The 19827-nt window shown below is 43.8% G+C and overlaps 1 protein-coding gene across 6 annotated transcripts in view; it reads left to right on the forward strand.

The window, feature by feature from the left end:
• LOC123934990 (integrator complex subunit 6-like) overlaps positions 1 to 19827 on the forward strand; it is a 53123-nt gene that overhangs the window by 8645 nt on the left and 24651 nt on the right. For all 6 annotated transcript variants that reach the window (XM_045995369.1, XM_045995370.1, XM_045995372.1 and 3 more), the window contains exons 3-7: positions 13916 to 14065; positions 14897 to 14986; positions 15216 to 15399; positions 15667 to 15795; positions 18115 to 18278. In XM_045995369.1, the coding sequence (XP_045851325.1) occupies positions 13916 to 14065; positions 14897 to 14986; positions 15216 to 15399; positions 15667 to 15795; positions 18115 to 18278 (717 nt within the window). The remainder of the gene's footprint in view (positions 1 to 13915; positions 14066 to 14896; positions 14987 to 15215; positions 15400 to 15666; positions 15796 to 18114; positions 18279 to 19827) is intronic.

Here is a 19827-nt window from a genome sequence, read left to right on the forward strand (position 1 = left end):
TTTTTATTTTTTTAAAGATTTTATTTATTTATTTGACAGACAGAGATCACAAGTAGGCAGAGAGGCAGGCAGAGAGAGAGAGGAGGAAGCAGGCTCCCCGCTAAGCAGAGAGCCGGATGTGGGGCTTGATCCCAGGACCCTGAGATCATGACCTGAGTTGAAGGCAGAGGCTTTAACCCACTGAGCCACCCAGGCGCCCCTATTTTTAGTCTTTTAAATTCATTTATTATACACACACAGACATACATATTTTAGAAAGGGAGAGAGAGAGAGGGAGGGAGGGGAGAGACAGAGGGAGAGGGAGAGAGAGAATCTTGAGCAGCCTCCGTGCCCAACCGGGGCTCGATCTCATGACCCTGAGATCCTGACTTGAGCTGAAATCAAGAGTCGGACGCTTAGCCGACTGAGCCCCCCAGGCGCCCCACCATTAATGTTTTAGATCGGCCATATTTACACATTCAGGACAGTACCCTCTGGGTACATGTGGCAGTCGAGCCCTTGAATGGTGGCTAGTCTGAATCAATATGTGCTGTAAGTGTAAATTAAATACTTAGTTTTGAAGACTCAGTACAAGGATATATAAAATATCTCATTAACAATTTTTGGGTCGATTATAAGTTTAAGCAATCATACTCTTCGTATATTGGGTTAAGTAAAATATACTATCACTTTCACCTATTTCTATTTTTTTTAATGTGGCTACTTAAAAATATAAAAGGACATATGTGGCTTGACTATATTTCCGTTAGCTGTGTTAGTGTATATTCTTTCTTAAGATATTTATGACGTTCATGTCCTAGAAACTATTTGCTAAGGAGGTTCTTTTCTCTTGAAGTTCTGTTTAAAATTAACACCATAATGGACTCATTTGTGCATGAAAGGTTATCGTACAGTTCAGAGTCGATGGGTTGATAACCCTTGGCCTTGGGGCAAAATATGAAAGCATCCCATTCTTGCTTGAATTGAAAGCCAGTTCGGTAGCTTACACTTTTGGATACAGTTGGTGATCCAACTGGTTGGGTTAGAAGTGTTTTCCTGGGCTCAGTACAATAGAATATATGTGTGAACTCCTAATGTAAGCACAGGAACGCAGAATTCTGTTTGTAATATGTGCTTGCCAGTGGCCCTAAATGTTGCATGCTTTTAGTGTTATTAGAAATATGTGACATAGCCCTGATTCGATTTATAGAGCTTCTTGGCCCAAGAATCCTTAGGAACAGCATTCATCAAGAAAAGTACGATAAAGGATAAATTCTCCAGCTTGGCATAGTATAAAACCTAAGAAACAAAGGGGGGTTTGTATCCCTGCTGTTATTGAAGGCGTTCTCCATGTTTCCTAGCAGAGGCCCTCGTCTTATATCATGGGGTGTCATCAGAAGCATTAAAGGTTGGGGGACGTCCAGGTCCACATGATAGGAGAACTCCCATGATTATTCTTCTCTCTAACCTCGGTCCTCCTGATGTGGGTTATTATTATTTTTTGCTACTGTAAAGACTCCCCTTTAAGGAAGAAGTAGCAGTGTTCAAATCTGAGTCTGGACGAAAGTGCTTTTTACAGATATGATTGGCCTTTATAACTACTTTCTTATAGTTGTGGACAGTAATACAGTCGCTTTCTAATAATGGCGGCTGACATTTCTTGAGTAATGCCTATGTACAGGGCAATGTGCCAATGACTGTAGAGCACATACTCCGTTTCTCTTTCCAACGAGCCTAACTCAGAGAAACCCGGGGCCAGAGCTTGCTTATAATGCAGCCGAATAGTAACCTGGGTCTGTCTGTATTCGAGTCTTCAGTAAATGAGCCACTTTGCTTTTCCTCCAGTCATGGGAGAGCCTTCCTTTTAATAACTTCCCACTGGTATTTTCTCATTATGATGTACGTGCTGGAGCCATGTTTTTTAGACAGAATTATCATGCTCTTATTTATAGTTGAGCGAGCACTCAATGAATGAAAATTATTACTGCCAGAGTTACTAGTTTTATTTATTTATTTTTTTCCTGACTGTTTCTAAGTGAATATCGTGGTGCGCTCGTTTGTGAAATGGTTTGGCTTTTGATGTTCCCCGGGTTCTACGCATCAGCCTGGGCCTTACCAAACGGTACCTTTTTCATTCCCTTCCCATCTGCCTGTCTCCCCAGACCCCCGACCCCTGCCATACCCAGGTCGCTTTTATTTCTTCTTGCTTAGTTAGGTTGGGAGAGGTGGATTTCAGAGAAGGAGTGGAGATGCCCCCCACCCCCACCCCACTCAGTCACTGGGGGCTTAACCAGAGAAAAGTTGTATGAAGACTTTGTTCTCTCATTATCTGTGTCCTGCCCTCTAGGTTGAATAGTTCAGTAAACTTAGTACCAAGAGCTAAGCTCTGGACCTAAATGCTAATGAACAAAAGACCGAAACCATTTATGTTGGTACAAGTGAGGAACAGTACAAGCGGGAAAAGTAAATATGATTTTTCAAGGTCTTAGGATTCACTATATAGCTCCTTGGGCCAATTTACTCATGTTTATTCTCTTTGCCCTTGACTACGTTTGCAACTGTTAATAATCCTTCCTTCCAGAAACTGACTATCTCTTCTGCATTCTTTCCCTTTCTTTCAAATCTGCTCCCTTGGTCAATGCATCTGACCTCCTTCATGGCTTCCAGTATTCTTCCCACACGATGCCTCTCCATCTTCAGCTTCTTACCCAGGCACCTGTAGCTGACTACAGGACATCTCCACTTGGCTGTCTGTCCCGCCATCAGCTCATAGTAAGCATGTCAGGAAGACCCTGTAGCCCCAAATCTATCCCCTCTTCCATATTTCCCAGCTTTCAGTCACCCAGGGTTGAAAGCCCGGCACTATTCAGCTTTGACCCTGTCCTTCCATTTCTTCTAAGACCTGTCCATCATCCCTTTGAAATGTCTCTTACATATGTTCCTTCAACTCAATTTCCGCTGCCATCACTTGAGGCCGGGTCCTGACCTTTTGAGCTTTGACCACTGTGGTCTCCCCAGTGCCTCCCAAATTCTGACTCTTCCCCCACTGACCGCTGACTTTCTAAGAACAGCTGGTTTCATCATATCGACCCCCCTCCCCCACCCAAGCTTTCAAAGACTCCCCAGGTCTATGGATGCCATCCTGGGCCCAGTGGGATCTGCTTCATGCCGTGAGTATAAAACTTATTCCCCATCATTTCCCCCACAGGATTCCTGAGCTTCAGCCAGACCTGTCTCTTCTACCCCCTGAGTTGGGTCTCCCCATTCCTGATGCCAGCCCTTAGAGCATCAATTAACCAAAGGCGGGGGAGACACAGAGCCCAGTGGGGAGATCATGTGGGGGAGAGAAAGTGAACTGGCAGCATTCCAATAAGGTTCACTTTCCAAGAAAGTGAACTGGCAGCATGAGGGGGTGGATGTGACAGAAGGTGATTTATTATAAAGATGACAAGTTGCAAAAGGAAGAGGGAGGAGGGTAGAGTATGACCTTTGGAGGTTGATTAGCCTAACTAGACCAAGATGTGATTTAAATCGGTTTGCAGTTGCCTGGAGGCATGGCTGTGTCCTCAGGAGCCCCATCTCTTTTGGCGTTTGTGTGTCCCAGGGAGCCTGCAGAAGTAGACAGCAGACAGCAGGATTGTGGGGGAGAATATCTAGGCTTTCAAACAGCCATGGCATTGGAAAGTGAGGGTCTGTCCTGGTTTATTTCTTGCAGGTGAAAGCTGAGAATGGGCGGGGCAAAGGTCTCTATTTTTCTTAAAAGCTCACCCATCTGTGTCGACTTGGGAGCTCCACCTCATAGTGACGCTTCTGAGCTGTGTGTTAGAAGTCTCGTTAAGTCTAGGTCTTCTTTTTTTTTTTTTTTTTTTTTACAAAAATCAGTTTCTAAAAAAGTGGTCATGGTACATCCTGTCTGGCGGGTCACCTCCCCCGCCCCACCATCACGTACCTGTGGCTAGGGGTGTCAGTTTAGGACGTAACCGCAGTCTGCCACTGATTAGATAGATTCATGACCCTGGGCAAGTCACTTCTCTTTTGTAGAGTCAATTTTCTTATCTGTAAAATAAAGGGATTAGACTAGATTATTTCCACTGTTCTTTCCGGAAAAAGGACAGGTCAGAATAACCGAAAGGCATGCAGGGGAATAATTGAGGCATGGAATTCAGGGTGATTTCAAAATTGCTTTAAATTTTAAGAAAAATGGTTCCTGTCCATGCCTAATGTGCTTTCTTGCACACTGACTCCTTACGTCAGGGAATGTCACTCCATTTTAGTGGTAAATGTCACTCCATCTTGTTGGTGTCATTTCTGTTTGCTGCTAACAGATCAGTGATTCTCAGCAATGGTTATGTCTGAAGAGTTTGGAACTGACCTTGTGTTTCTTTTTTTTCTTTTTTAGATTTTTATTTATTCATTTATTAAAATTAATTAATTAATTAATCTATTTATTTATTTATTTATTTGAGAGAGAGAGAGTACGGGCACACACACACATGGCGTGAGCAAGGGTGGCAGGGGGAGCGGCAGAGGGAGAGGGAGAAGCAGGCTTCCCGCTGAGCAGAGAGCCTGATTGGGGGGGGGGGGGGGCTCCATCCCAGGACCCTGGGATCATGACCTGAGCGGAAGGCAGACACTTAACCAACTGAGCCATGAAGGCTCCCCTGACCATGTATTTCTGTTGGGATTTTCAACAATGAGTATAGGTTACTTGTACAGTGTAAAAACAAAACAAAACAGAACAAAAACTGCTCATAAAATTTTTGGACAAAATAATTTTTGAAAAGTCTAGGGGTGCCTTGGTGACTCTTGGTTTTGGCTCAGGTCGTGATCTCAGTATGGGGGCTCTGTGCTCAGTAGGGAGTCTGCTATTCTGCTCCCCCCCACCCCCGCTTGTGTGCTGTCTCTCTCTCTCTCTCTCTCTCTCAAATAAATAAATAATCTTTAAAAAATTAGTCTGGAGGAGAAAGATGCTATGTGATCTTTTTAAGTCATGAGTGGCCATTCTAGGGTCTCCTCTGTTCAATTCATTCTGTAGTGCGTGGGTGACTTAGGCTCACTCTGTCCTTGTGTTTTTCCAAGGCCACCTTTGTTCATCTGTATTTTGTGTATGTGTTCATAAACGTGTCTCCTATCAGAACCCAAAGTTGAACACGTGATCTGCGCAGTGGACTTTTTTTTTCCTGATAATAGGTCAAAAGCTACAGTTGAAATGGTCTGTAAGTGAGAGAGGTAGCATTTAACACTACATCTGACCGAGTTTGGCAAATTCTTTGCTACTCCAAGTATTTTTTCCTTTCTTTTTTTTTTTTTTTTAAATATTTTATTTATTTGACAGAGAGAAATCACAACTAGGCAGAGAGGCAGGCAGAGAGAGGAGGAAGCAGGCTCCCTGCGGAGCAGAGAGCCCGACGTGGGGCTCGATCCCAGGACCCTGGGATCATGACCCGAGCCGAAGGCAGAGGCTTTAACCCACTGAGCCACCCAGGTGCCCCTATTTTTTCCTTTCGTAACAGGGCAGTTGACTCTCAGAGAAAAGTTTCTAAAGTTTGCTTTTTATGTGTTTGCATCCTCTGGCAAAGATCAAATTTCTTTTGATCTTATGCTTTCGGGTGAGAGGTGTGCTACTTCATAATTTCATCCTGATTCTCTGGGGTAAGAATTGAAAACTCATAAGTGCATTTTGCAGATATTTTAGACTGGTCTTTAGGATAACAATCCTATCCACTAAAAAATCCTACTAAAATCCCACCCACTAAAAACAAACCAACCAACCTCATACTTCTAAAGAGATAGGTGACACAAAATCATGAATTTTGTGTCAGTAGACTCAAACTGTGAATTATTTCTTTGCCCAGTTTACTTAAAAATAGGTGTTCATGGTGGCACCTGGGTGGCTTCGTGGGTTAAATGTCTGACTTTGGCTCAGGACTAGGCCCCACATCGGGCTCTGTGCCTGATGGGGAGGCTGCTTGAGGATTCTCCCTCTCCTTCTGCCCCTCCCCCTGCTCGTGCTCTCTCTGTCTCTGTCTCTCTCAAATAAATACATATAATCTTTTAACAAAATAGACACTCATTAGGGCCTTAGCCATCTGCTGGAAAAACAGTCCTGCAGGCCACAGACTGTCAAATACATTTCTGCAGTGTACTAGGGGGGCAGTTTCGTAAGAACTTTTTTTTTTAACAAGTAGAGGACTCAAATAAGCCAGAATTTTTGTGTGGTCATGACTGGTAGTATTTCCTGAAGCACGTGGATGGAAATTAATTGGTGGACCGAAACATAGAATGGTGGCATTCAGAGTTCTCAGGGAGAGAACTGATTTAGTCAAATAAACGCACTTTGAGCATTTTAGCAAGTTCAGGACCTTACGTGCCCCTGGGGAAGAGACTTTGGCAATCAGGAATCCAAGAGAACTGAATATTCTTAAAATCAGTAATTTTATAAGAAAAAGCTATATTAATAATGCAGAATGATAGACCACCTCTTTTGAACCTGAAAGTGTATCAGTAGCTTGAGTCCCCCCCAAAGTGAAATCAGTCTAAATCGTGAGTTTTGAGGGGGGAAAAGATGTCAGGGTTAGAAAATATAATACCAGGAGAAAGTTTTAAAGGACATACAAGAGGCAAGACAGTTTCATTCTTTTAATGATACGGTGTCTTCCTCGTGTGTAGTTCACCATTTTAACAAGCTCCTTTCTAAGTGTGTGGCCCGTAAATGCAATTTAAAAAGAAGTTTGACTGTTTTGAGGTAGTTCGGCTATCACAGTGGTCTGTTTACATAGGAGGGCAAGAAAAAACCTTGTCTTCTCTCTCTCAGAATTAGAGTCTGTTTTCGTTGTGAGAAGAAAACTGCAGAAGTTTTCAAGTTTTAACTCACATAGATATTCCATATAAGGCTGAGGGCAAAGACCAAGGGAAAAGTCATCTGTCTCCTCAAGAGACAGAGTTGATTGGAAAAGCAGGGCTTCATACTCTCCACGTCATTCTGTCTCGCTGTCCGTTTACCAACGCGAGAACGGTATGCGGTGACAAAGTTGACAGAACGTCAGATGGGAGAAGAAAGTAAGTTGGTTAAAAAAACGCGGTGGACCCGAGCCGAAGGCAGCGGCTTAACCCACTGAGCCTGCTTCCCTCTCTCTCTCTGCGCCTGCCTCTCTGCCTACTTGTGATCTCTCTCTGTCGGATAAATAAATAAAATCTTTAAAAAAAAAACAAAAAAAAAACGCGGTGGAAATTGATTTAGTCCAATTGTTGGAGTCTCTGCAGACCCAGTTTGCCCCCAACTTGCGGAGAGTAGACGGAAAAAAGGAAAACAGTTTATCTTTCAACAGGAGATACGGTGGCCCTGCTAAATTTAAACTCTTTGGCTTTAACTTGCCACATCTGGGGAAATACTCAAATCCATAAATCATCTGCTTTGTAACCACCTCGAAGAAGAGCCCGAAGTCCAGGATGGCCCTCTGTATGGGATTACGAAGGGCAAATATTACCACGCTGATTTCATTTCCTTTAATAAAAGATTAAAAAAAAAGTCTTGTCAAGGAGAGGGAAGCAATGCATATTGTCTCCTTTTTATTCATCACAAAAGGCTTACTAACAAGCTACGAAGACTTGGGCAGAGCGGAACTATTACTTTTCAGGGGAATGTCCAAGTAGGCTTTCGGGTGTGTGTGCCCAGAATGGGTCGGTATGGTGGCTCGACAGGAAGGCAGAGGGACACAGCCATCGTGCCGTTCCAGTGAGAGAGCTCGGCTTGTGACAAGCTATAGTTCTGCTCTTTGAGATGATTCCTCACTATTCCCTTTCCATAGCTATCGCCCTAGAGAATTGGAATTACTCATTTATTTCTTGATTGATAAGTATTCCATTTACATAGTTTTTAAGGGGGCACGTGTCTTGTGGGAGGTTAGCTGCAGCTGTCCTAAGTATGCTTTTCAGTTACCTTCGAGGGGGAGAATAACAGCCTGTTCGTTAAGTTTGCGCATGAGGCTAAGCCTAACAAGGTCATTTATGTTTTGGAAAAGGCTTATGAGTGCCCTTTAGAGATGGTGCAGGGCTTTTCCCAAAGGGCTCTAGCGCCACTCCCACATCCCCTTCAAGGACAGTTGATCTGCTTTTATCTCTGTGACTTGTTTATACTTCCTGGCATGATTTCGAGGGAGGGAAGGGTTCTCTTGTTTAAAAAAAAAAAAGTAAAAATAAATAAAAATCAATGAATCAGAGAAATGGTCTGGCCAAAACGAGATGAAGTTCAGGAAGGATGAATGTTAGGATGGGGACGTGTTGGGGAGCCGCTAAATAACACCCCCTCCTTTCCCTCCTCCATTGAAACCGATGATGAGGTAAGACACAGGAGCCAGCCAGAGCTCTAAATAGTGGCCATCTTCCTGACAAAGGCTGGACTGGAGGACATAGCCTAGGAGTGTGTTCCCAAAAGGTTCCCAAAAGTGTTCACACTTTGCTAGACCTCCCCTATAGGTCTGTTGTAGGGGCAGAGCTTACCCCTTAAGCAACATATGTCGGAACATACCAGAAAATTAGAAGGAGTTTCAGCAACAGGCCTATAGGGAGCATGCCGGTTTCCTGTTGCCAAACTCAGCGGTCAGATAAGAAGATGGAAGGAAGGCGGCAGAAGAGAGTGGAGAGTATTTCTTTTAGGCTTGGCCCTTCCGGGGAAGGGAGGGGATATTCTCCCCTTTCTGTGGTGATCCGAGGGGGGCAAGAAATAGCTAGTGGCTAGTCAGTAGAGCTGGGCTAGAACCCAAGGCACCGATAGACCGAAAGGCCCATACTTTCTCTGTTGGTATTCAAAGACGTTTTCAGTTGACTATACAAATTTCAACCAGACCTGAATTAAAATATTTATGACGATGTGAGGTGTTTCCTTTCTGTAAGTGAGATTTATATAACGGTATGGAATTAGAAGATATGAAAACTCAAAGGTACCTTAGAATTGGTTTTTCAGCCTTTTCATTGCTTGGATGAGGCAACAGCCCCAGTAAGGGGTAACTGACCTCCTCTGGACCAGTTGCTTCGCTAGTTCGTTACAGCTAGGTTAGACCAGGGTCTTCCAAGTCCTAGGTCACTGCTCCGCACACCTGACTGGTCTACGTTTAGACACAGGGAAAGGAGGCTTCAGTGAAATGAGCTCGGAAAGTTCGATTAAATGTATGAACTTTTTTTTTTTTTTAAGATTTTATTTATTTATTTACTTGACAGAAAGAGATCACAAGTAGGCAGAGAGGCAGGCAGGGAGAGAGAGGAGGAGGCAGGCTCCCTGCTGAGCAGAGAGCCCGATGTGGGGCTTGATCCCAGGACCCTGGGATCATGACCTGAGCTGAAGGCAGAGGCTTTAACCCACTGAGCCACCCAGGCGCCCCAAATGTATGAACTTTTAAGCTGCTATAGCAAGCCTTGTCTACAAGGTGAATGTGTGGAATGTGTGGAATGGTAGAAGATTCTCTAGTATGGTGGTTTAAATGGGCGGTCTCTAACCTTAGGCTACTTGAGTTCAAATCCTAGCTGTGTCATTTACTAGTTGTTGGACCTGGATGAGTTGCTTATCGTCTCTGAGCCTCAGCGTGCTTATCTGTAAAATAGAAATAAGAGCAGGGGTGGTGGCGGCGCCTGGACCGGGAGGGTACTGTGCTTAGCCAAAGTGAGGTCCTTAGCCTAAGTGAGGTCCTGACACGTTGGCCCAGACACACATTTACCTGTTGTTATCATTCAGCACCACCATCGTCGTCGTCACCATCATCATTTGACTTCTGGGAGACTTTTAAAACTTGACCTATAAAGACCCTAAACTCTTTAGGATTTCACTCATCCCAGCTTACCCCTTTGTCCCAACCTCTGTTCTTTCTGTGTCCTGGGCTTGAAGTTTTGTCATCTTCTCTCTCTCCTGAGGCCCATGCATGGTCTGTCTGTCACCAGGTCCTATCTTGTTGGTTTGAAATGTTTCTTAGTTAATCTCTTCATTCCCATCCTAATCAGGGCCCTGATTCCCTCAGGCCTGGATTCCTAATTCAAGCCCCCTAGTTTCTTTTTCCTGACCACAATTTCTCCTTCCCCAATCTTTCCTCTCTGTTACTGCCAAGACCCACCTGCCTGGGACCCTGCTTTGATCCCGTCTCCCCCTGCCTCGCAGTCTGTAATGCGTCTCTTGCATCTCTGCTCTCTTGCTTGGCTTCCAGGTCCTTCTAGAACATCTCCAGCCAACATACAATGCCAGCCATACACAAAATGTAACGTTTTCTAGTAGCCATCTTAAGAAGTAGAAAGAAACAGGTGCAATTTTTAGTAATGCATTTTATTTAACTGTGAATATTCAAATAAGTGCAACTCCAGAGTGTGACTCCCTGTCGCTGTCACCCCCCCCCCCACCCCTGCCAACAAGACCTACTTAAGTCTTCTTCCTGGTTTAGGAAAACAAAAGAGGGATGGTAATACCAGGCCTGAGTTGTAGGGTTGTCCTACACAAATGGGAAATGGGAAAGTGCTTGGCAAGCAGCAAAGCTCCATAAGAATGGATGGAACGCATCATCATGAGTCAAGGCTTTACAGACATGAGAGTAGGGTACCTTTGGAGTAAGTTGAAAGAAAAGACTATTAAGAAGGTAAATGGGGGTGGGGTGCCTGGCTGGCTCAGTCAGGGGAGCGTGCAACTCTTGATCTCGGGGTTGTGAGTTTGATCCCCACATTGGATGTAGAGATGACGCTGAAATAAAATCTTTTTTTTTTTTTTTAAAGATTTTATTTATTTATTTGACAGAGAAATCACAAGTAGGCAGAGAGGCAGGCAGAGAGAGAGGAGGAAGCAGGCTCCCTGCAGAGCAGAGAGCCCGATGCGGGGCTCGATCCCAGAACCCTGAGATCATGACCTGAGCCGAAGGCAGCGGCTTAATCCACTGAGCCACCCAGGCGCCCCTGAAATAAAATCTTTAAAAAAAAAGAAGGTAAATGGGCTGTCCTGAATTCATTTATTACAAAAAGTGAACTCCAAACAGTGAAGAATAAAATGAGAATGAGAATGAGGAATATAAATATTTACTTTCTGCTACTAGCTCTTTATAATTACCTTTTGGGAAGAAATTTGTCACATGAATAAGGTTCTCTAAATATTGAGATTAACTCGTTGGCTTTTTCCCCTTCAGCATTGTAAGGAATGCATTTGGGGACATTTGGTTTTTCTCTTGAAGGAGCTAGACTGCTCCCAGTTTTGGATAGTACGTGTGACCCCCACACTTTGTGGTTTCAAGATGGGAGTAGCATCCAGATTTCTTGTACTGCAAAGAAATTGTGTACCATTCACTGCAAAGATTTGGAATTGACCTAAAAACAATGCCAGTGATTCAGGTGCAGAAACGATTGGTAAAATGCTTTCGATCCATAGTGTAAAGGGAAACTCAAAGGGCAGTTACTCCGACAGATTGATTAGTAAGACGATGAGCAATCAGGATACATTATTTTACATTTGGATGAGTTATAGTGTGCTTGCTTAAGTGGTACCCATGTCTTATCCCAGCCCTTTCCCAAATCAAGTAGTCTGTTAATTTTTCTTTGGTCATGCCTTGAACTGCTTTGTGGCTCCCAGGAGTTCAAGGCTCGCTGTAGATGTCATGCCGGGTTTACGGTGTGGAAGGAAGATTGCTCAGTGAAGTAACTCCAGAAAAGAAGTCAGCTTTATAAAGTGGCTTGTGGGTGAACGGCGGGCTATTCTCAGGTTTGCCCAGGCCACAAAGCTCAACCCAATGGACAACCTTTCTCCCTCACCCCGCCCTTCTGATTAGCTCCTAGGACCTTATGACTCCGCCTCTGAAGGACCTTATGACTCCGCCTCTGAAATACTTCATTCCTTGGCAGCCTCCCCGCCCCCCCACTCTTGTTCAGGCTTTCATCACTCTTCCCATAAATTATTGCAGCAGTTTCCAAACCAGTTTCCCTGCTTCGAGCTTCAGCCTCCCCTCCACCCTCCAATTTATTCTTCAGCTCCCCAGCGGAACTATCTTGCTAAAATCCAGATCTGATCGTGCCACTCCCCTAATTAAAAACCTCAAGTCATTCCCAGAGCCAACAGATAAAATCCAAAGTACCCAGCACAATGTACAAAGCACAGTACAGTCAGGGCCCTGCTTATCAGCCTTGCCTCCTGTCGTGTGTACCCAGAACAATAGTAATCAAAGTACTTGTGGTTCCCCACGAAGCCCAAGCCTTTTATGGATGCTCAGTTCTCCTTGGTGCACCCCTCCATTCCCGCCGTCAGGGCAGGACATCCCATGCTCTTCTGTAGTGCCCCGTGTTCGCCGCGAAACCCTCCCCACCTTTCCGGCCACTTGTCCCTTTGGCCTCCAGAACTGCATTTCTCATTCCTCTGTGGCAGGAGCTCCTCAAGGGCCACGAAGAAGAAAGCTTATTTTTGAATTCAGTGTAATTTGTAACCTGCTGTTATTCATAGGTATTTGGTGAGGACAGTTTGCACCACAGGCCTTCTTTTTAAGTAGAGTTGAGTTTGTCTAAGCCAGTAAGATTTTCTTGGGGCCATAAGGAATTATTCTTGGGCTCTAGTCCCTGGGCGCTGGAAGTCATCGCTACAGTGTGGCCAAAGGACACGTAGAAAAGTTTTACCTCTAGATCCTTTGCCCCGTTAGGAGTCTTTAAAAAAAACAAACAAACAGCTAAGCACATCTTTAATTTCACAGACTCCCAGACTATTGGACTGGACTGGATCATAACCAGGTTCTGGACTGTTCAGCCGCAAGGGGCGCCATTCTCACAGATTGGAACGGGAATGAGTCCTCCCTCTGGTTGGGTTTTGCGCAGTCTCTCACAGTGTCCCTGCTTGCCTAACCCTCTTCATTTGCAGAGAATACAATTTAGGTCCTCAGAGCCAACGGTTTTGCTCCGGGTCATGCAGACCCTGCTCCCTTGCTGTCTCCCACTCATCCTGACCCAGACTGCTTCTGGAGACTGGGGAAACTAGCGAAGAACATAGCGTTTGCTGTAGTCGCGTGGCTCATGGACAGGATGCCTCCAGCTAAACATGACACTTAAATGCTTTACTTTATCGCTTATTATTTGCTTTTGCTTCCACTTCCAGCTGTTCTGGCGCGGTTGGCATGACTTCAGCCTTCAGCATCTCACACTGCTCCTGCGGGGTTACTGAGACTCAAGTAGCCATTCCTCCCACCAAGTGGCCGAGCTGCGCTGTTTGCTCTCTCCCTGGCTGGCCTCCTCCTCTCTGACCTGCTCTTAGCTGCCAAGTCTTCATTGGGCTTCTCTTCTTTGCATTTGGTGCTGCTTTGCTTTTATGGCCGTGCCCCACCAGTCACCGTGATCTTTTCCTTCTCTTCTACCAACCATTCAGTCACAGCATGTTGGCTGCTGACCTTGGGTCTTTGGTTCTTGGCTGGGTGCCAGGGGTTGCTGCTTCTTTGCCAAGACTTTTAAAATTTCTCTCTCCCCCTTTTTCTAGATTTGGGGCTTTCTGAATGTTTGAAGATGCCAGAAGGGTTGTGTCCGAAGAGTTGTGGCTCTATTCCTAGAATTGCCCCTTGACTCTTACTTAAAGTGAAATATTGTTTGAGAGGAAGAGTCTTGGTTAGAAAAGTTCAAGGAGATCAGACACTCAAAGAGCGAGTTGTCTCTGTCAAGGACATGCTCATCATCCTTGTCAAAGTGTTGTAAATCCTGAGGTGTTTGGGTAGGTTCGCTTGGACCTGAACAGAAGATCGGACGAATGCACTGTTTGCATCTTTGCTGTTGGTCATTAATGCTGGCAGATCTTTCTGAAACTAATTGCTTGCTTTAGTTCCACTTGGTCAGTCAAGACATAGACTAGAACTAGATCAAGGAACTGTTAATTTGTTAGAGGTTTGATACTTGCACTTTATATATTGTTCATTGTATAATCGGGAATTTCTTTGTAAATGTTTGGTTTCAGGCTGGTTGGAAGGAAAATCACGCAACATTCATGAGTGAACTAAAAAATCTTCAGGCTTCTGGACTGACTACTCTTGGTCAGGCTCTAAGATCCTCATTTGATTTGTTAAATCTCAATAGATTAATATCTGGAATAGACAATTATGGACAGGTAAAAAAAACTTTGAGTGAGTATAGCTAATTTATTTTGGTGACTTGGGGCAAGAGTTAAAATTGGGCGTGATTATGGAGTTTTCTGCTACTTTTCACAACTGCCGAAAGGAAGTCCATATCTTTTAAATACCTGCTTTAAAAAAGATCCCTCTTTTGGGGTGGGGGGGGTCCTTGTATGTGGCTTGATCAAAACATATGTAGTGAAAATTGCCTCCCCATCAGATCATCAGATATCTGAGAATGGGAAGAACGAATTGCTGAGAAATACTGGAATGAGGCCTTTAAGGAGAAATTTTCAGTGTCCTGAACTCCCTCATCTCTTCCCAATTCAATGGAAAAGCCCTAGAATAAGAGAAAGGCAAGATAGCATCTGGTGCTCCTGCTGTCCTTACTCTAGAAAACTCTGCGCACGATAACCAGAGTCACTGTCCTCTTCCCAGAGCATAAGTCACTACTGTCCCCCCAATCCGTGCCAGAATTTTGACTCAGGCGAATGGATTCACGGGTGTGAAGGCTGCTGCCCTTATAATCTCTTTAATATCTTTCTTTTATGATTACTTGGAAAGCAGAGAGAAAGGAGTATTTGGATGTTATAGTTGGGGGAGCTCCTGAATGATACGAATTCCTCAGTTTATTCTGAATGTTACCTCAGCAGGGATCCTTGTTTTGAGTCCCACTCGCTTCAGTCCCTAATTTTTTCCTTCTTATTTATCCAGGCAAATTTTATCACACACTTGAGAGATCCCTGGCAAGGCAAATGTTAAAAAAAAAAGTTTAAATACAATTTTATTACTTTATATGGCTCTAATACTTTTTAAATGTATTTTAGGGGAGAAATCCATTTTTTTTAGAACCATCTATTTTAATTACCATCACAGATGGAAACAAGTTAACGAGTACTGCTGGTGTTCAAGAAGAGGTGAGATTTCATTTTTTTTTTTTTTGAGTTTCGTTTAAATGGCAGAGAACATGCCGCTATTTCTGTGGCAGGCCCGTGTTGCCAGTTAAAGAATAAGTTTGATCAAACCTTCCATCTTCATGAGCCCTGAAAGATTATCGAGTCCATGAAAGAAAAGTGACCCTTTTAACTCTTTCTTCACTGTTGCATGGGTTGTTATGATGAAACTTCTCAACTTTTCCCTTATCAGCTTCATCTCCCTTTGAATTCTCCTCTGCCCGGAAGTGAACTAACCAAAGAACCTTTTCGTTGGGATCAAAGGTTATTTGCCCTGGTGTTGCGTTTGCCTGGATTGGCTTCCACGGAACCAGAGCAAGTAGGGAGTGTACCGACTGATGAGTCCGCCATCACACAGATGTGTGAAGTCACAGGAGGTATTGGCAATATCTCATATTTCTAAAGGAAGAATCCAGAATGGCAGGGTATGGTTTCTCTTAAGCACCATATTCTGTCTTGTCTTGTTTTTCCTCAGGATCTTTTAGCCCTGCTGCTTCTGCTCATCATGAGTGTGAGGTCTGCTTCCAGTGTAGTTATGATCAGTCCAAGATTCAGTCCAAGATCTGTTGTGGGATTTCATATGCTTATATTGTTAAGTCATATTTTATTGGATTCAACTTACACTGTTCTTCCTTCTGGTATAGGTCGCTCCTACTGTGTGAGAACACAAAGGATGTTGAATCAGTGTTTAGAATCTCTAGTTCAGAAAATTCAGAGCGGTGTAGTTATTAACTTTGAAAAAACAGGACCAGATCCACTTCCTGTCGGAGAAGGTACAGTAGATGGCTTTTTTTTTTTTTTAACCCTGGAGAATGATCTGAGACAGGACGTTAAACTCATAGTAGACATGGTCTTTTACTATCTGCACACATTCATGGGGTTGCAAATATCCCTCCGAACAACTGCCATTCATTCACTAGCTGGGTGGTCAGATTCTAACAACTTTAATTCAGTGTCAGATCTTCTTACAATAATTCCTTCTATTCCCTACCTCTTTCATATCCCCTGGTCCCAGTCTGGGGATGCACTGTGTTATTCACTTCTCGATTCACGAGATATCTGGAGGATCACGTTGGAATGCCACTCAACCAGTAACCTGGTGTTGGTCATGTGAGCCCCAAATGTGCCAGGTCACCTTTATGAAATCTGTGTTTGTCACTGCATGTCAGCAAGAGACCGTGAGTGTTTGTCCAGAAACTGCTAATATCCTGTAAGATCCTATACAGGGAGTTTCCCGGCCACTTTTTTTTTTTTTTAAGATTTTATTTATTTATTTGACAGAGAGAGATCATAAGTAGGCAGAGAGGCAGACAGAGAGAGTGAGAGGGAAGCAGGCTCCCTGCTGAGCAGAGAGCCCGATGTGGGACTCGATCCCAGGACTCTGAGATCATGACCTGAGCTGAAGGCAGCAGCTTAAACCACTGAGCCACCCAGGCGCCCCTCCCGGCCACTTTTTAATGGCCACAACTTTTCGAGTGTCATTTTACAGGAAGTTCAACATCTCAAAAGAGGTGAGCACAGAAGTACTTTTGTATAAAGGGAAGGTCTTCTCCCTCACGTGATCCCTGCGCCGCAAGGCTTTCTGGGAGCTCTCTGTAAGACGGCTGCTTCTCTCCTCGTGCCTGTGGGCTCACACACCTCATTACCATGGTGCTTGTCTGGCCTGATGCATACATTGTCACTGCGTGGCCACAGTCAGTGGTGGCTGCTCAGAAAGACACACGTTTCTGTCTGAAGCCATGGATCTGTGGTGTCTGACCGTTTTCATGTTTAGTTCCCAGAACGCTTTAAGAAGCTGTTGGAAACAGAGACCTCTCTCCCTAGAATAATGGACATAAGCCACACAAATACAAATTGGTATTTAATTCTAGGGTTTCTTGAACTCCACTTTAAAATCACCCATCACAGAAGACTGAAGCCTCACGGCCTATTTGAGATTCATGAAATTAATTGAGGAAGGACATGTTTGTTCTCTTGCTAACGATTGATGACTCCGTCCATACTTTTGTGTTCGTTACCTTAAGGTGAACTGGGAACTGTCCTACGGAAAGCCTGTTGGATTTGGTGTCCTGTAAATAGCTCAGATTTTCTTTCCAGTTCCATTTCCCCTTTCTCCAGGGATCTTAGCCATAGAGATTCTCACGAGAGCTAAGAACTCTCTCCTCAGAAAAATGTACATCCCCAGAATTGTGAGCGCAACCTCGGGGGGTGTCTCTTGGTCCCCTGAAACATTTACATGTATTCCCTAGAGATCGGGGACCCTAGTAAATCTTCAGGTGTAAAGTAATTACTTGTTTAAAGTAATGCTTAAAATAAGTAAATCAAATGACCTGTAATTTAAGAAATATGACTCAAATACTTAAAACGTCTCTTTTACAAATATAGACTATTGAATCATTGCATTAAAGTTTATATAATTCTGCCTTGTCCTCTTTTGGGGGGACAAATGAAATATGCTAGTTTAAATAATTAAAACACATTCAGGATACATTGTTTAGTGTTATACAATGCCCAGTTCCATGGACTTTTAATGGTGCTTGGGGAAACTGTCATGAATTAGTCCCATAGTAAACTTGATGCGTTTTCTGTATGTTGCCTTCCCCAAACTTTATACATGGGTTGTACTGTCAACATTCCTTCTATCTTTGAGTGAATCTGGATTGTTTTAATTTTGCCTTTGTGGTCATTGGGTCTGTTTATTAAGGAATACTTTTTTTTTTTTTAAATCTAATTGGGAATAGAAAGAAAATATAAATGGAATTTATGACCTATTTTGTCAGATCCCCCAAATATAAAAACCGTACCAGGGGATGAGCGATTTCATTTGCCTAATTTGGAAAAATAACTAGTGGTTTGGTGTGTGTAATATATGTGTCCAAATTCAGAAAATAGAAAACTAATTTTATAATAGTTTTCCATATAACTAGGTGTTGCGGGCATATGTAAGGATGGGGGTGGGGTGTTGGATTAGAGGGATGGATTAGATGAAAAAAATGCTAGAGAGAACATTCAGAAATCCCAGGTCTTTTAGTTCTTTCATTTTTCACGAACGACCGTTTTAGCTTGTTTTGTCTTTGTTGTTTACCTTTTAGATGGACTTACGGATTCAGCCAGGCCAAGCAATTCATTTGCTGCTCAACCATGGCATAGTTGTCATAAGCTCATTTATGTACGACCTAACTCTAAGACTGGTGTTCCTGTTGGACATTGGCCAATTCCAGAATCTTTTTGGCCAGATCAGAATTTACCTTCGCTAGTAAGTGTCATAAAACAAAAAGGTAAACATCATATAGATTTTCAGTTTGCTGATTGCAGTGACCTTTGTAAAATTGCTTTGAGGCTTTTAAGCTACACCTTTTATCTCTGGCTGGAAGTCTAAGCTTGTACCTTAAAAAGCAAGAGGGGACTTCCTTGCTCTTTTGGCATTCTTTCTTTTCAGTGCCTTTTGCCACTTGAACTGCCCACTTTGGATGGTAAAGCAAAGCATTATTATTTTTGATGGCGTCACAGTCTGTGGCTCGGTTTTTATTTCCCTGTGGCTGACTTGATTGACATGGGAAACGCCATGTCCAAAGAGAGCTAGCGTTGTTTTTCGTGTACATCCTCAGGAAATGAAAATTTAGCTTGCACCTCGCATAGGTTCTAGAAACACATTAAAAACAGAAGCTCTTCTGCTTCCTCCCGGGGAGTCATTAGACATAGAGTGGAACTTCGTGGATCTGCTTTTCATCTTTTTGTACTCCATCGGCTTGTTTCCTTGGCAGTGTACCTTTCAGTGATGGATAATTAAGCAGTATTTTAAAAATGATCTCTCAGTGAGGGCTTTTCTTTTTGTTCACTGCATTGGGAGAGGAGGGTTTGACATTGTAGTTGCTCCTAGTACCAGATGAATCGGCTTTTTGGGGGAGAGGGATGTCTGATAATGAGGGAAAGCATATGAAACCCACCCTGCCTTCATCTTCCTCCCCCCAGCCTCTGCACAAAGGCGAGTGATCCTTCTTGTGTGGAGGGAAAGGCACAAAAAATGATCACTACGCCTTCAGTTCAGCACCTTTCCAGTCAGCCACTCTGCATTCTGTGTATGTTTTAGAAATTTCTGTCATGAATTGTATTTTCTTCTGGATTACTCCTTCCTTCCTTCCTTTCTTTTTTAAAAATTTTATTTATTCATTTGACAGAGAGAGACACAGCGAGAGAGGGAACACAAGCAGGGGGAGTGGGAGAGGGAGAAGCAGGCTTCCCACTGAGCAGGGAGCCCAACCTGGGGCTCGATCCCAGGACCCTGGGATCATGACCTGAGCCAAAGGCAGACGCTTCACCAACTGAGCCACCCAGGTGCCCCGTGGATTACTCTTTCTAGGCTCCTTTTTTTAGAAGAGGCCACGAGGACATAGGACTGAAGCCACTTCTGCCCCTGCTGTGGGTGAGGGCATCTCTCTTCCGCCTTCCCTCAGGGCTCCAAGGTGACACACTGGTCAGATTTTAGCGCCCAGTTGCTCTTAGCTCCAAACGCCAGAGTGAATGTTTCAGTTACGAACTTACGTCATTATTGCTAGTGACAAGGCTTCACTTGTGTCTTTATGGCTTTTTAAAAGTTGGTTTAAATTTAAGAAGCCAGAAATATTTCTCAAGTTTAAGGGGGCGCCTGGAAGGCTTGGTTGATTAAGCGACTGACTCTTGATTTCAGCTCAGGTCGTGATCTCAGGATCATGGGATCGAGTCCCATGCCAGGGCTTCACGCCCAGTGCAGAGTCTGCTTGTCCTTCTCCCTCTCCCTCTGCCCCTCCCCCCATGTTTGCACCCTC

The sequence above is a fragment of the Meles meles genome, chromosome X (genome assembly GCF_922984935.1).
Source record: "Meles meles chromosome X, mMelMel3.1 paternal haplotype, whole genome shotgun sequence".
NCBI classification, from domain to species: domain Eukaryota; kingdom Metazoa; phylum Chordata; class Mammalia; order Carnivora; family Mustelidae; genus Meles; species Meles meles.